The following is a 17,664-nucleotide window of genomic DNA, read 5'->3' on the forward strand; positions in this document are numbered from 1 at the left end:
AACTAGAACAGAACTAGAACAGAACTAGAACAGAACTAGAACAGAACTAGAACAGAACTAGAACAGAACTAGAACAGAACTAGAACAGAACTAGAACAGAACAGAACTAGAACTAGGATAGAACTACAACAGAACTAGAACATAACTAGAACGTAACTAGAACAGAAGTAGAACTAAAATTTAATGCTGGATTTCAAAAGTGGAAATATATTTCTGTGTTTTTTTAATTACCTTGTAAATGTTTCAAATTAGTTATTAAAATCGAAAAAGGACACGTTCAGATTTATGTAAGGAAAGTGTGTGAGTAGTGGTTAATTACCACCCCATATCACTAGAATATGACGAATAAAAAGTTTAAGCTTTAACAAAATCAAACGATTTAAAAAAAAAAATATTATACCTTTATGCATTTTTTTCGCAAAAATTTAACAAATCATATAAATTATTAAATATTTCCCTAAAATTTTTATTGTAAATTTACAAAAGCCTTTATCCAAATAATATGTCATAAAATGTCGCTTTAAAATCGATAACATTCCGAAATACAATTGCTGACAGCTTAAGCAAAGAGAATTTTAATAAACTTTATTGTATTTGTATTATTGCAAATATAAAAAGAATATTTAATATTAATTTTGCCTTAAACAGATGATGTCAATTTAAACTATAATTAATAACTTCCATAGACTGATAAAATTGCAATTAAATATTTATTGACATATATATAAGAAATTAAATACATTTACTTTATTTCAGTAAGATAATAGATTATTAAAACAATTAATTGATAAATATTTGTTTGCTACCTTACAAATGAAACAAACGGATGTGGAAAGGTCAATCAAAAAGAAAATCTGATAAGTATTCAATTATTTGTTATAAATTTTAATAAAATTGTCATGGCAGCTAATTATTAAAGGAAATTGGTTAAAGGGGAATAATTAACTTTTATACATTCAATAAAATTTTAAAACGTTTTTTGTTAAAACCCTTAATTTTTCTTTTATTATCCTTTCAGCAAAAATTAACTTTATCAATTTACAAAAATATTTGTAAATATCATTTGCAAACGTATTTCGTGTTGGTTTCATTGCCATATTATTATTAAAATGTTTCCCTTCATTACCATGATTATCTTTACATCAACATACTCGTTTGCGTACGAATAAACAATTAAACTTTTTAATACGAAAACTTTGCAATTATTTTATGTTATAATTAAAATTCCTGTTTATTTTTACCCTGTAAATATATAGTCATGTCGTTAACCATCATTATTATTTTAATTCAGTCTCTTATCTATTTTCTACTATAATTACAGTTAAATATTTGTATGCATCCATTTCCAATTGATAGTCACCAAACGGATAATAAAAGAGAGACTGGGGATGAAAAACCGCAATAAAAAGGATTTGATTTTTAAATATGCAGGTAAATATGCAATACATATTAAATATACTAGTTACTGTTGCTATTTATATCCAAATATGGACAGCAAGAATGTTACAGTGATGTAAAATAATATAGCATAAATTCAAACTAGTACTTAACAAAAATAGAAAAGAACAGAAGTAGAAAAGAACCAGAACATAACTAGAACGCAACTAAAACAGAACTAGAACAGAACTAGAACAGAACTAGAACAGAACTAGAACAAGAACAGAACTAGAACAGAACTAGAACAGAACCAGAACAGAACTAGAACAGAACTAGAACAGAACTAGAACAGAACTAGAACAGAACTAGAACAGAACTAGAACAGAACTAGAACAGAACTAGAACAGAACTAGAACAGAACTAGAACAGAACTAGAACAGAACTAGAACAGAACTAGAACAGAACTAGAACAGAACTAGAACAGAACTAGAACAGAACTAGAACAGAACTAGAGCAGAACTAGAACAGAACTAGAACAGAACTAGAACAGAACTAAAATAGAACTAGGACATAACTAAAACAGAACTAGATCTCAAACAAGACTAAACAAAAACATTAATTGCTGCTATATTTGAAAGTTTTCTAAAAAAATGATTTGCCAACTTGTGGTAAATCCATTTATTTGTGGCATACACACATATGTTTGTATATATATGTGTGTAGACAAAACATTGGAAATTATTTTACCTCAAAATAACCACCGCCATTGTTTTGCAAAATCACTAGAGTTTATTTTCCTATATTTTTTCATTTTTTGTTATTGTTGTGCTATAACCTCCATTGAAAATCTATTATTGATGTCTAACAACAGGCAATGCATTGGCAGCCCCATTAAACATAGTGTTGCCAGCTGTTGCATTGAATTGTAAACATACACACATACTCATGCACAAAACTAAATCAACAAAATAAAACTGAACTATTCTTGTTTTTCATATTCTCCACATAAAAAACAATTGTTTTCAATTTGTGTTAGGAGAGTGAAAGTGTTGTAAAAAGTAGAGTATAGAGTAGTTTATGTTGAAAATGGAGAAAGAAATAAAAAGAATAAAGGGAACAATAAAATAAATCGGTTAGAATTGTTAAAGCTGATATATGTGAGGGTTTTTTTATTTACCTCCCATAAAAATGAATTTAAAATAAAACTGTTCTTTAAGGATATAAGATTTTCTTTGAAACACAAAACTGTTTTTAAAAATATTATTTTTAGATAGAACTACCTCAAATATTAGAACCAGATACTCATTTTTAAAACATTGACATTAATATTGTACTTTTAAAATTTTCAATAATTTAAAACAAAATTTTATCTACTTCTTTACAAGTTTTCATACAAGATTTTTGTAAACATTTATAATAATTCAATATTGTCTATATAACAAAAAAAAAATGTCTTAAAACCTCTCTACTAAATAACAAAGAAAATTAAAGAATATTTTTTCAATTTGGAATATTTAAACTTTCATGGTTAAACAATTCGGCAACAATTGGCCAAGTACACAACAAAAAACCGAAAAACAAAAATCTAAAGAATTTTGTTTAAATTGAAATTCAAGGCAAATTATAGATCTACAACCTTAAGAACCAAAGCAAGACGTCAAATACATAAGACAAAATATTATTGCTGTTGTTATTGTTGCTGTTATTTTCAACAGTAGCAAAAAAAATAATAATAAATTTATGATACAATAACAACAACAAGAACAATTTCGAAATAGCCTGAAGTAAAATGAAGAAACTTCAAAGTGAAAGAAACTTGTGTCATGTCAAAGTTCTACTAACTACAATGGAATATTTCAACAGAGATTAACATAAAGGAGGATAAAGATAAAACTAAATACCTTAATAAGATATTTTTGGTATGCAAAATACCTTATTAAAAAAATTAAGTAAAATTTAAAAAATATATATAATATTTTAAGCTAATTTATTTCAATTTTTAATCATGCTTGTTAAACTTTTTTTGAAGAACAGAAACAATGACTTTTTTTTAATTTTGTTAAATTTAAAAAAAATTAAATTATTTACAAATTCAAATTTAAATTACAAGGCGTATGATTAACAGAACTAGAACTGAACTAGAACTTAACTAGAACTAAACTAGAACTAAACTAAAACTCAACTAGAACTGAACTAGATCTGAACTAGAACTGAACTAGAACTGAACTAGAACTGAACTAGAACTGAACTAGAACTGAACTAGAACTGAACTAGAACTGAACTAGAACTGAACTAGAACTGAACTAGAACTGAACTAGAACTGAACTAGAACTGAACTAGAACTGAACTAGAACTGAACTAGAACTGAACTAGAACTGAACTAGAACTGAACTAGAACTGAACTAGAACTGAACTAGAACTGAACTAGAACTGAACTAGAACTGAACTAGAACTGAACTAGAACTGAACTAGAACTAGAACTGAACTAGAACTGAAGTAGATCTGAACGAGAACTAAAGTAAAAAATTTTAACTAATCAACCATTTTCTTTTCCCTCTAAATTTAGAAACAAGAAAAAAGACGCGAATTGCGTCTGAAAAGATTTTGGCGTTCGCCGAAAACCACATCATCCGAAGATTCTACCGGATACGAAAGTCCTACACGAGCAAAGGTCACAAATGATGCTCAACGTTTTAATCATTTGCACTACACCAGTCTGGCCCAAAGTGCACCCAGCCATGAGGCCGACAGCGAAGGTGGCGGTGTGTCAAAGGTCAAAACATCTATAGTGGGCGGTGCTAACAATTTAAATAATAAACCTACATGTTCGCTGCCTCTGCTGCAAGTATGGCCCAGCCAGGTAAGCTTTAAAACATTAACAAGTAAACACTTTTTAAACATACACCCACTATTGTTCTTTTAACAAAAAAAGTATTAAATCTGAAAAAAAAACAACAAAAATACTAATTTGCATATTATTTTCAAAAAATTTAAGTTTTCTTTTACTGTTGAAAACATTGAACATACAACAAAAACAACAATACTTTATTTATTTAATTTATATAATTAATTTCGTTATAAATATGTTTGTTGCTCTTTTCTGTTGTCAACGTCTCTGTGTGTGTGTGTTCGCCTTAAATCATACCATTTAAAAAAAAAACCGCTTTCAATGGAATCCTTTTTGTATAAAATGTAAACACAAATGTTTTAAACAAAAAAATGTACAAAAATAAATTTGTTGTGGCCTTATTGTTAAAGCCACTTTTAAGACAGGAAGGCTTTATACAGTTGCGTCGTAACAGCGGTCCCGAAGGTCAAAGGGTAGGCGTTTTTTACTCTCAAAACTCAAACAACAAATTTGAAATTTAAACAAAGAGTATTTTTCAATTTATTTTACCTTTTAACTCCTTTCTCGTAATCTTTCTTATAATAAAAGCTTAAAAAAACTTGCATGTTTTCTTCTTTTTTTTAATTAATTATATTTTAACTTATTTGTTTCATTTTTTTTTTGGTGAATTCCCCTTTTTCTCTTTTCTTAACTCCTCTTGCAAAGTACCTCGAATTAGATGAAGATGAATATACATTGTAATATTTTTTATAAGTATCTTAGATTTTTTAATTAATAATAATGTAAATTTGTATAAAAATTTTTATAAACCCCTTTTCCACCGGTATTATAAGCAGGGACACCAGATATATGCTCCAAAAAGATGTTATATACAATTTAACAATGAATAAATATGCCTTTTTACATTTTAACTTTTACCTATGTTTTATTTTAAATTGTTAATATAGATAAACATCCAATTGCATATTTCCGGGTTCTCTGATTTTAAGTCACATTTAGATAAATTTAAACCCGTTTTAAAAGTCCTCCTAAAACACCAGTTTAAATATTAGGTCAGTTCTTTTTCCAACTGAAATAGAACTGAACAAGAACTAAACTAGAACTGAACTAGAACTGAACAAGAATTGAAATAGAATTGAACCAGAACTTAACTAGAATTAAACTAAAACAAGAACTGAACTAGAACTGAACTAGAACTGAACTAGAACTGAACTAGAACTGAACTAGAACTGAACTAGAACTGAACTAGAACTGAACTAGAACTGAACTAGAACAGAACTAGAACAGAACTAGAACTAAAACTGAAATAGAACTGAACTAGAAATGAACTAAAACTGAACTAGAAATGAACTAAAACTGAACTTGAAATGAGCTAAAACTGACCTAGAACTGCATTTACACTAAAATAATAGCAATTGCTCCTCTCCTCCCGTTAAACATTTCAAAATTTTTATAATTCACCTTACACTGACAAGATCTTAATTATTTCCTATTTTTAAATACTAATGCATTGTATGTATATTTTTTTAAAAAACGTTTTTCCATATAAGATATTTATTTATGTATAAATATGTATTTTTACTTAATTACACAAATCATTTATCATGCACTTTTTTCCACTCAATTATTCTCTTCCTATGAAAAAAAAACTAACGCCTGGGAATTTTCATTTGTATTAATGTGCATTGTTTTGTGTCTTTTTCTGTTTTATTGTTGTGATTGCAGGATTCTCCCAGGGGCGAGGCTGATGGCCAATCATTTATTTTCCCTGCCATTGCGGAGACAAGCACTAGCAGTAGCAGTGGTGGTGGCAACAGTACCAGCACTAGTGTGGGGACAACTTTGACTACCAGCACATCGGGCAATAGCAGCAATAGTACATCGGGCAATCATTTGACTCTGAATACGGGAGATAGGCGCAATTCACTATTCTGTGATACTCTGCATGCGGGAGATTCGGGTATTGACTCGGTGCAGGCTTCACCCTCACCTAATGCTCTGCCTCCCCCACCGGGTTCGGCTTTGATGAGCATTAGTGGTAATGGACCTACTATAGTCGATTGTGGAGCCATTAGTTCCTGTAATGTTTCACCTGCCACCACGCCCACACAAGGTTCCCCCAATTTATCCCTTAGAGGCCATAGGATGGGAGCAAGAGCTAGCATCAGTATAGGTGCACCAAATTATCGCCGCAAATCCAGTGCTCTTCTACATCCTGATCATGCGCGTCTATTTGCATTGCGCATGAAACATACAGCGGCTCTGGAGAGAGCCCAAACATCGCCCGATCAAACTTCGATCGAGGATGCGACTGAGTTTCATGACAATGGTCTGGCTATGAATTTGCGTCTCTGTTCTGCCTCGTCGTCGACGACGTCGTCGCTTACCTCCGTGGCCGCAGTTAGCTTAGGCGGAGGTGTGACCGCACACCAGTCCTCCTCCTCTGCGGCTGCAGCAGCAGCCTTAGCAGCGGCCGCTGGTGCGGGGGCGCAGCAGCGAGTCTCCGATCCGTGGCTACAGCCGCAATCAGATCGCGAACGTGATTCACGTCACGAACGCCGTCGCTCCTCGACCATGACTGCCCGCTACTCCCTCTTCGATGCATTGGATTTGGAATATGCTCTGTTAAGAGCAGCAGCACGCGGTTCGGTGGGTCCCTATTCGCTAAGTGAGTCCATACACAAATTAACCTTCACACAATCTCTAGCGTTTCCGGCTTTAGCACGTGGCCTGGCTTCCAAACGTAGACGTTCCAATACGCGCATGAGTTCGCGTCCTCTAAATCCCAATGAATCCGGTCTGAATACCTGCGCCAAAGTGATAACAGCAGTCATCTTAGTGGCCATTTCTTTTATGGTATTTCTGATAGTCTATAAGTTTGTGCGTACGTGAGGTTTACTCCTGGCCCCGACCGATTTCCCAGTAACATATCAAAATGCTTATTCACTAACATCTACAAGCGTACTAACGGGAAATAATGCTTCTAAGCCATTGTCGGGGTTCAGGAGAGTATTGGGTATAAAGGATAGATATTAGTAAAGCACAAAAACTAAAATAAAATCAATAATTTAAATGTTGAATTGTGATACAATCCCCAAATTACAGAAAATATTAGAAGAAGAAGTAAAAATTCTAAACATTAAACCAATAACTGACTAATAAATGTGTTAACAAAGTTCATAACATTTTTAAACAACTAGATAACATTAATTAATAAAAATAAATTAACATATTCCAAAATAAAGAAGAAAAACTGAATTAAGACAAAAAAAGCCAAGATTAAAATAAATTAATTCAATGGAAAATTAAATGCAACTCTAAATGCCTAAAGTTTAATAAAATTAATTATATATTAATAATTTCAAATTTTTAAAACATTTATAGTTGCATTATAAAACATACAATTTAGTAACTGTTTTAATAGGAACTGTGAATAGCCTAATTACCGAGTAGTGTTTTTCTATTTTATATATTTTACTTTATTTTCTTAAACAAAATTTTAAGCTTTTTTTACAATTTATCTTAAATTAATTATAAACAAAAGGTTTCCCTTTTTCAACTAAAAATGCTCAAAATTCTATTAAGATTTTATTTTTTGTTTGTAGTTTTATTTTTCGGCTTTATGATTTTATTGTAGATATAAAAAATTCTTTTTTATTAAAACCAATGGCAAATTATAAAACTTTTTATCTATTTAAAGTTGTAGTGGTCCAGTTAAGTCTAGTCTATAGTCTATAGTCTAGTCTATAGTCCAGTCTATAGTCTAGTCTATAGTCTAGTCTATAGTCTAGTCTATAGTCTAGTCTATAGTCTAGTCTATAGTCCAGTCTATAGTCTAGTCTATAGTCTAGTCTATAGTCTAGTCTATAGTCTAGTCTATAGTCTAGTCTATAGTCTAGTATATAGTCTAGTCTATAGTCTAGTCTATAGTCTAGTCTATAGTCTAGTCTATAGTCTAGTCTATAGTCTAGTCTATAGTCTAGTCTATAGTCTAGTCTATAGTCTAGTCTATAGTCTAGTCTATAGTCTAGTCTATAGTCTAGTCTATAGTCTAGTCTATAGTCTAGTCTATAGTCTAGTCTATAGTCTAGTCTATAGTCTATAGTATAGTCTACAGTTTCTATGGTCTAGTCTATAGTCTAGTCTACATAGTCTAGTCTGCATAGTCCAGTCTAAAGTCTAGTCTATAGTATAGTCTACAGTTTTTAAATGTTTGACTTTACGTTTCATTACAAAACTCTGGCGATATAATAATACTATTGTCATTATCCTTTCTTGTGCTGTCAAACTGCTGTAAAAGACATTTAATTGTTCGTAGAAGATGATGATTATTTAATTAACACATTCTATAAGATTGTGGAAGCAACAGCAGCAGTCTTCTTAGTTTGACTGACATTTGAATAATTGGCAATTGTTACACAAAATTATCTGTTTCACAAGAAATTTCTACAATATATAGAATATTTTTTTCGGCTACATAGTAAAATATCCTTACAATCTGGTATTATGTTTAAATATGACTTACATAACAACTTGCTTGTCACTATCATTTGCAGTTTATATAAATTAAAAAAATTATTTATAATAAATCATTCTTCCTTGAGCAATAACGATGAAATTATCACTGTGTTAAGAGTACAATATAGAAAGAAAGGCGTAGCTGTTATTGCTTTAGAAGAGTTAATGAATATTGATTGGTAGGCGAAAAATTCTTTAACAAAGTAAACTGAAGAAATATATATTTAAATTAACACAATTTTATTTATTATGGGTCAAGGGTCAATTCTTAAATTTTGTTTTAATATATACAATATTTTCTAAAACTAGACCACTACATCTAAAATGGAACATTTAAAACCCAAAATTTCGTAATTTTTTATTAAAAAAAAAACTTTCTCTATTTTCATTATTTATATTCTTCTTTTATCTACTTACTAAAGTGCCTGTGTAATTAACAATCTCAATACTTATAAATTTAAGCTTCGAATTGAATTTTGATTTTTTTTCTAAAAAAATGCCTATAAAAAAATCTAATACTAGACTTTTATTGCTAATAAATTTAATAAAAATATTTAAAAAATAAACTATAATTTAAAAATAAATTGCTGACATTTTACTTAATAAATTAAAACGAATACAAATAATAATAGTTTATAAATAAAATACTAGAATAAGTAAAACCTAAAGAGCCATTAAAAAAATATTTATGTATCTTTATAAAATACCAAAAAAAATCTTTTCTATGCTAAAAAAAATTAATACAAAAAAAATTCAACTTTAAATTAAATGTGGAATCCATATCTTTGATTAAAAATATTTTATAAAATAATTGATATTTTTTTTATATAAATGTTTTATATTTTAATAAAAGCTCTACACTATATAGAACCATGATAAGACGAGAAATTTATAAAATTCCCAACAATTCAACATAATATTTAAAAAAAATCTACAATATTTAAAATTTCTCATCATATCAATATAGTGTAAATCGATCGAACTCAAACCATTATATGTTTCAATTATTTAATAATTTAATAAATTCTTTATAAAAAAAAATTGTTACTTTTCAAAATTACTTTATGCAATAAGTAGGTTTTAGTAATTTTAATAAATGAAATGCTTAAACAAAAATTAATGTAATTTTAATATTATTAACTAAATAATAATGGCGTCTAATGATGATAAGTTTTGTATTGATTATTATGATTATTAAATATAATTTAAATAAATTATTATCATATATAGTTACGTAACAAAAAAAAGGTAATCAATAGCTGTACTTGTATTTGTATAAATTAAGTAAATTGTATTTCATTTTATTAATTAGCTTAGTTAATTTAATTACAAATTTACTAAAACCAAAAACAGAATAATGAATATTTAAAATATTTTTATATATATACATTACCAAATGTATATATGTTTAAATATTTCCATAGTTGGATATACAAAATAAATAATTTAAATAAATAACTGACTTGAACAACAACAAAAATATATTATTGTTAATTTAAAATTAAAAAAAAGAAAATAAAATTATGTAATCATGAAAAGAACAAAAGAAAAAATTAACATTTGCATAAAAACCAAGAAAAAAATAAAGATACAAATATTTGATTATTAAAATTTTAAAAGACTTTTTTTTAAAAAAAAAAAGAGAAAGGTAAATAAATAAAATAAGTATTTATATTTTTGCATGTTTTAATGCTTTGTCGCGATGAAGCGTTCATTGTGATAAATATACACAACATATATAAAAGCTCTTTGTTAGAAAAACTTATTAAATTACAACATTTTACAACACTGTAACAAACATTGTTTACACGAGAGTGTCAAGCTTACAACGTAGATTATTTCTTAATATTAATTTTAAATACAATTAGAGATTTAATATTTAGATTATTTTAATCCGAAAATATTTTTTTTTACAAAACTTGAAACAAAATTAAATATATAATTTTGAGATTTAGTATATGATCTAGTCTGCAGATTAGTGTGTATTTAAGTCTATTTTCAATTCTATTGTTTAGTCTATATTCCAGTCTAGTCTATAGTTTAGTCTATAGTCTAGTCTATAGTCTAGTCTATAATCTAGTCTATAGTCTAGTCTATAGTCTAATCTATAGTCTAGTCTATAGTCTAGTTTATAGTCTAGTCTATAGTCTAGTCTATAGTCTAGTCTATAGTCTAGTCTATAGTCTAGTCTATAGTCTAGTCTATAGTCTAGTCTATATTCTAGTCTATAGTCTAGTCTATAGTTTAATCTATAGTCTAGTCTAAAGTCTAGTATATAGTATAGTCTATAGTAAAGCCTATAGTCTAGTATATAGTCGAGTATATAGTCTAGTCTATAGTCTTGTCTATAGTCTAGTCTATAGTCTAGTATAAAGTGTAGTTTAAGTACATATTCTTTACTTTCTTATTCCCCTTTATTCACCTTTTCACCACTTCATGTTTTCTATTTTTAAAATGTGTGCTTATGTTGTTTACTTTCTGTTGTCACTTTGCCTCTCCCATGTTGACATTTGTTTTGTTTTTTTTTATGGCCTCGAATTGATGAACGGTTTCTAACGATTTTTATTTTGCAATAAATTGTTTACAAAACAATGGAAGTAGAGGATAATGAAACTTTTCAACAGCAAGCATTGGAAATAACACCACCTGGAGATGATTTTGATCCCTCAAAACAGCCACAAAGTGGTGAAGAGTATTTAATGCACATGCTATATGAACGTAAAAAATTTCCAGCGGTTGTGGTCAAAAGGCCCACAAAGTTGGAAAAGAATGCTCAAACAAATTTAGTGGGACAAGAGGTAAGTTATTTAAAACATTTTGAAGGAAAAAGTTTTAAATTTTTCTTTTTTGTTTTAGTTAAGCTGTGTAGATGTTTTACCCGATGGCAATCTATTGCCCACTATCGAATGGAAGAATATACAATCAGCCAATTTCATAAGGACACGTTCTAAGATTATTATGTTACGTCAGCATTTGGCACAAAACAATTATGACAACAAATTGGAGCCACCCTTGATTACCGATGAGTTGGCTTGGTTGAAGTTTTGTCAAGAGAATCAACCTCTCTTAAGCACAATTTTACGTTTTAATCAACGTACTTTAGAACAACTGCTAATAATGTTAGGTGATTGGTTAGATGGTGACCGTGATGAGAACGCTGACGCCGAAGGTTTACCCATAGCATCTGCTTCCTCTTCCACATCTGCAGCTGTCTCGTCGGTGGCAATTTTAGATTTAGCTTGTAGTGACCAATGGCTAGGCGATTGGTTGTATGCAGTATTAGCTTGTCTGCATTTACCGCTGGAGCCTAATGTGCACAGCACTTTAAGGGATATTGCCAGATCTTGTATGCAGTTGAGAGGACGTCTCAAGTCTCATGAATATGAAAAGGCTATACCCTATAATTTATTTATCTATCTCATTGGTAAAATCTTTGATCAATTAGATTTACTAGAATATGTTTAAAATATTGTAGTGTTAATCATACAGGGTATTTTGTAAGAAATAATAAATTAATAACAACCAAGTTGAAGTTAATAGAATAATCGTTTTAAATTAATTAAGCAACAGGTTTATTTTGTTAAAAAAAGGGGGGGGGGGTGAAAGTAAAACGCATGTCTTTGAAAATGGGGGGCACGTTGTTAAAGATATTTAACTTGGCAACCTATGAACCAAACAAAACAAATTTTGTTTATCAATACTCTTTGCTCCTCATAAGCCCCCCCCCCATGAGATAGACAATCATACATTTTTGGAGTCAATATAACAAAAATGGACAACCAAAGATTCCAGGTTAAAATTAATTTAAAATTAGAAGCTGTAAGTAACATTTTAAAACTCTTTTTACACAAATTCCTTTAAAACTTGCTTTTTTAAGGTTACTTGTCCCGGCGTTTGGCTTTGCAGCCATGGCTATTTAGAGGTCACTATTAAGGCCTTGGGTTATTTTTTTCGTACCGGCGCTATGGAACCCTATTTTCCTTTACTGTGTCATGATCATTTTAAAATGGAAGGATATTTCAAAAATTCCCCCTCTCTAGGACACCTGATAAACAACTTATCCAAGGAATCTTTGGAAATAACTCTGTGGCAAAATGGCCGCCGTTTGGCTTACTATCAGGGAGTAATAATGGATTTGTTACAATACATAGAGCCACAATTACAATGTCCCCACAGCAATACCCGGCAAATATTAATGAAAACTACACCAGCGTTTCCGGTAAGAGAAATTTATAAAAATATCAGAAATTTATTTTAAAATTAAAAAACATTTACAGGGTATTTTATCACCCAAAGTGGAAATAACTACCGAAATCTCTATTAAAGATAAAATTTTAAATTTAAACAATAATTCCAAAGACTTAAGAAATTGTACGCAATTTTTAAGAAAACCTCAAAGCCAAAAACAAAAATTATCTAAAGATATTAAACCTATACTTTATCAAAGACCTTGCACACAACAAACTATTAGATCTTATGACTGTTTAGATAACCCCAGCCAGAAACGTAAACAGCGAACAGTTTGTCACACCAGAGACTTTAAGGAAGCCATAATAAAACCTTCTCCCGAGTCAGTTTACTCAAAATCAACTGGACGTCGTGTTTCTATAGCCTCTAGGTAAGTAAAATAAAGTATTAAGTTAATGATTTTATATATTTTTATATATCAACAGTTGTTCTTCAAATAATACACATACTTCGGTGGGAATTTGTGATATAGAGCCTGATTTGCATTCGGAAAAGTTTGATGATCATAATCATGAAAAATTTTGTGAATTATGTCGTTTATATAAGGAAGTTTTTTTACAATAAATAAATATTTTAAACAAATCTAAACTTGAAACTTTTTTGCTATAAAAATATAATATAAAAAGAATTATTAAAAATGTAATATGAACTAAATAAAAAATTTAGAATTTTCTATAGATTAAAATATATCAAAAAATTCTTATAAAATTAACAAATAATAATATTTTTGGAACACTTTTTTTTTGTTTCTTTCAGAATTATAATTATCGTCATAATAGTCAAATATAAATTTATTGAGAAAAATTGAATTGCTTTCTTTCTATATTAATTATTGTCATTTAAATGTATTGAGAAAAATTGAATTGCTTTATGAACTCGTAGTTTAAACTCCATTAAACGCCACCAAGATTATCCAATAACAACCTTCGATTTTTGTTATTTCTCTTAGCTCTACAGCTATGTCATTTAATCAAATTATATTTGATTTAGTTTTTTATACGTTTAAATATATGTATGTCTGTGTATGTAATTGCATAAAATTTTATAAATTTTATAACTTAAAATAAGTACTAATTAAAAAAAAAACACTACAAGTATAAATACTTCTGCTACTTAATATCCCCTCGTTTTTCACTTATTCCAACATCTTTTTCCAGCAAGCACCAGCTTTTCTCTCTCCTCTTACTACTCTCTTACAACTTCATGACATCCCATTCATCATCCATATAATGTAAAATGGGTTTATCGTGTATTTTATCGCCAAAAACTTCCTGTAAAATTTCTACTACTTTTTCTTGTATAGAGGACACTTGATTACGTGGACAGTAGTCATCTTCAGCCGAACAGGCCATTGTTATAAGAACCGGTGGTTGAGGTAAGTTTTTAAGGAACTCTTTAAATTGTGTATAGTATAAATTTAACTCCGCCTCAGTGCTAATATGATGGGGAAGGCCATTGGTGTCTGTGGTGCTGCCAGAATCAAAAATCAATAACCAATCAATTTCATCGTCAGCATAAACCTTTTGCAAAGAGTCGGCTAGTTTTTCTATCTTTTCAAAAACTTCCTGTGATACTATGTCCGTGTTGGGTCTTTCAAGTCCCTCAAAAGTTCTTTTTTCTTCCAAATATTCAAATATAGCCTTTAAGGCTTCCAGTTGCTGTTTTCTCTTTTCCGTAGTGCCAATAACATTGGCCTCAGTGGCACTTTCAAAATGAAATATGTCACTTAACTGCATGTAACAGTTGGCATCTTTATAGATTTCCAAGAAAGGATTAGAAGTGCTAAAAAAATCCAAATCAATATCCAATACATAACTAGAGGCATCCTCGGACGATAAAAGTTCTTGTGGCTTGGGAGCATTTGCGGTATCAGCATTTACCACTTGAAGCTCTAAATCACGAGCCTGTTCCAATTCTGAGGTTTGACAGTAATTGCCTTCCGATATGAAGTAGTCTAAACAGCAGTCTACACTGATTTTATCTTCTTTGTGACCCACTTTGAAGTTATACTTGCCCACAGGCATTTGATTGCACCAGGAGTTTTTCACCCAGATAACACGATTAAAATGACCCGCATAACAGGCTGGCATAATCCAATTCTCAATACTTAGCTCCGCCAACATGGTCTCTTTGTCATAGGCTGCACTGGCAGGTATTTCACGTGATATAACCATATCGGGGTGAGAGTCGAAATGCAACAAAGTATTATTTTCCAAAGCCAAATGACGACTGGCCAAACAGCGATATATGAACTCCAAAACATCATTATGATAGTCTACTATAAAAATGGGTATGCGTTTAAAACGCCTAAGGCCCACAGTGGAGGTAACCAAATCATCCTGTTGCAATTCATCTGTCGTTGAGGTGGTGGTTATTGCAGTGTCACTTTTTTCCACCGCTACTACAGACTCCACATCCTTATGCTCTTCGGATAATTTCGAACGTTTGTTAGCAGGCTCCTCTATTTCTTCGGAACTTGCTGGCTCATTGAAACTTTCACTTTTGCTAACTTTTACTGTGTCGTCTGCGGCGGTGGCTGCTGTTGCCATTTCTTCTTTTAAATCTTTTGGTTTGTTATCCAAAGTTTCCATGTTGTGACTTGATATAATTTTTTGATTTTTCACTTTTTTCGATTTTATTGTATTTTTTGTTTTAATTGTTTTTAATTAACTTGCGCGCTATTATATCTTGTACCCGCCAGACAATGAAACAACATACGTATATTTGCCAAAAAACAAAAAAATAAAAAATATCAAAAAAAAAAATTCAAAGCAGAGACCAGGTAAACGAACTCATTAACAAAGTTGCCATCGTTCAAAACCACAATAAAAGAACAGATTAAAAAAGGAAAAATAAAACAATAAAACTAAAACAAACATAGAAATTTCTTACACAAATTAAATTCTTTCAAAATGAGTTAAAAATGTGTCCAGCATTTATAGAATCGGAAAGTATTTAAACTATTTATAGTAACATTTGCAAATGACAGAATAAGATAAATTAATTAAACTTCACCATTTTTATAAAATTGCTCCTTGGCAACCCTTCACATTACTTTTCTTCTTTACGTTTTATGTTTTCCCATTGTTTACTGTCATTCATACATATGAATGCTTCTTCTATATATCTAAACAATTCATTGTGAAATACTAACACGCAAAATGTTGAAAGAGTAACAAAATAAGTTACCATAAAAAGAATTGAACTATTTTTTGTGTAAAATAAAATATTTATTTTTTAAATAAATAAAATATTATTCCAAATTTCATATAAAATAAATGTTTTCACAAAATTTGTCAATCATTTTGTAACGTTTTCTTGAATTGGGTTGGCAATTCATAATGTGGTTTGTGTCAGTGGTACAGGAGTTCGTGTATTTAATAAGCTAATGGCTGGTGTTGCCATACAAAAAAAATATGTATTGAAGCCACAAACGTTTTTGAAAAAAATGTTTATAATTCATTTAAGAAAATATATAACAGTATACAAATTTATTTCATGGAAATGATTATTTTATTAAACAATTTTTGAAAGAGAAAAAATTGCATAAAACACTTCTTGTAAAAATATAACTTATAACAGTTTTACTAAAATGTGTATAACAATTCTTTATTATCTATAACAAATTTACTTTATAACCATTTTCCTAACGAAAATGTTTTATTTAGCAATTTTTCTACAGGAAAATTTCTGTAAAACAATTTTTCTTCTGAAAATAACACATAATGTATAACAGTTTTGTTCTATGGAGAGATAAAAAACATGTTTATCAAATGATGTGTATAACAGTTTTTTTCTAGAAAAATTTGTTCAAAACTGTTTTGAACTGTATAACAGTTTTTTCATAGAAAATTTTTTATGTATTTTCCATAGATAAAGATTTGTACATATAACAGTTTTCTTACAAGAATGTATGTCTAGAAACAATATTTTTGTATAACAGATTTTTCTATAGAATTTTATAACATGAAAAATTATTTAAAACTGTTTTTTCTATCGAAAAAATATTGTATAAAAGTTTTTTTCATTAAATTTTATAACAGTTTTCTCATAATATTTTGTATAACAGTTTTTCCAAAGAAAAACTTAATATTATAGTTTTTCTAAAGAAATATTGGGTATAAAAGTTTTGAGTATAACAGTTTTTTCTATAGAAACATTGCGTATGACAGATTGTTTCCATAAAAACATTTGTGTAAACTTTTTTCCTTAAAAAAGTTTATATTACTTTTTTAAGAAAAAGAAATATTACATTTTTTCTAGACACCAAAGAAACAACTTTAATTTCCCATCCTTGCTCTAGACGTTAAATGATAACTTCGTAGGTCAAGACCTTGTTATACAAAATGAATAACAACAACTACTAACAAATAATAACGATTTATGGTCATACTTTTGTTTACAGTTGCTTTACGTTTAGTTCAATCTTCTCTTTCATACAACCACAAAAAACTTAAGCAAAAAGCACGTGTATACAAACATACTAAACTTGCAAATCGATAACACCAACAACAAGAAGAGCAACAAACAACACCCCCACATAATAATCAAACTTTACAACAAAAAAAATAAAACACATACAAATAGACACTTACGGTGCTGAAGAAAACAACAACAGTAAGTATGCAACAACAATCAAACAAATAGAGAATAATAATAAAAATAAAAACCCA

General features: G+C 29.4%; 4 protein-coding genes across 5 annotated transcripts in view; 3 read left to right on the plus strand and 1 right to left on the minus strand.

The window, feature by feature from the left end:
• LOC111682682 (serine-rich adhesin for platelets) overlaps positions 1-7,943 on the plus strand; it is a 33,028-nt gene extending 25,085 nt beyond the window's left edge. The window contains exons 3-6 of one of the 2 annotated variants that reach the window (XM_046951717.1): positions 1,322-1,431; positions 3,944-4,237; positions 4,636-4,698; positions 5,951-7,943. In XM_046951717.1, coding sequence (XP_046807673.1) covers positions 1,426-1,431; positions 3,944-4,237; positions 4,636-4,698; positions 5,951-7,117 — 1,530 coding nt within the window. In that variant the 5' untranslated portion in view covers positions 1,322-1,425 and the 3' untranslated portion in view covers positions 7,118-7,943. The remainder of the gene's footprint in view (positions 1-1,321; positions 1,432-3,943; positions 4,238-4,635; positions 4,699-5,950) is intronic. The other variant, XM_046951718.1, reaches the window with a different exon arrangement.
• Positions 7,944-11,240: 3,297 nt separating this feature from the next.
• On the plus strand, positions 11,241-12,280 carry LOC111682690 (protein Gemin2). Its single transcript, XM_023444683.2, has 2 exons — positions 11,241-11,541; positions 11,600-12,280. Exons 1-2 carry the CDS (start codon positions 11,335-11,337, stop codon positions 12,206-12,208), a joined length of 816 nt encoding a protein of 271 aa, XP_023300451.2. The 5' UTR covers positions 11,241-11,334; the 3' UTR covers positions 12,209-12,280.
• Positions 12,281-12,419: 139 nt separating this feature from the next.
• Positions 12,420-13,573, plus strand: LOC111682693 (spermatogenesis associated 6-like protein). Its single transcript, XM_023444685.2, has 4 exons — positions 12,420-12,562; positions 12,621-12,962; positions 13,021-13,361; positions 13,417-13,573. The coding sequence occupies exons 1-4, from the start codon at positions 12,515-12,517 to the stop codon at positions 13,553-13,555; spliced, it is 870 nt and encodes a 289-aa protein (XP_023300453.2). The 5' UTR covers positions 12,420-12,514; the 3' UTR covers positions 13,556-13,573.
• A 361-nt stretch (positions 13,574-13,934) lies between these two features.
• On the minus strand, positions 13,935-15,736 carry LOC111682687 (UPF0489 protein C5orf22 homolog). Its single transcript, XM_023444680.2, has one exon. It carries the CDS (start codon positions 15,580-15,582, stop codon positions 14,185-14,187), a length of 1,398 nt encoding a protein of 465 aa, XP_023300448.2. The 5' UTR covers positions 15,583-15,736; the 3' UTR covers positions 13,935-14,184.
• Positions 15,737-17,664: the final 1,928 nt, after the last annotated feature.

The sequence above is a fragment of the Lucilia cuprina genome, chromosome 5, assembly GCF_022045245.1.
Source record: "Lucilia cuprina isolate Lc7/37 chromosome 5, ASM2204524v1, whole genome shotgun sequence".
Lineage (NCBI taxonomy): Eukaryota > Metazoa > Arthropoda > Insecta > Diptera > Calliphoridae > Lucilia > Lucilia cuprina.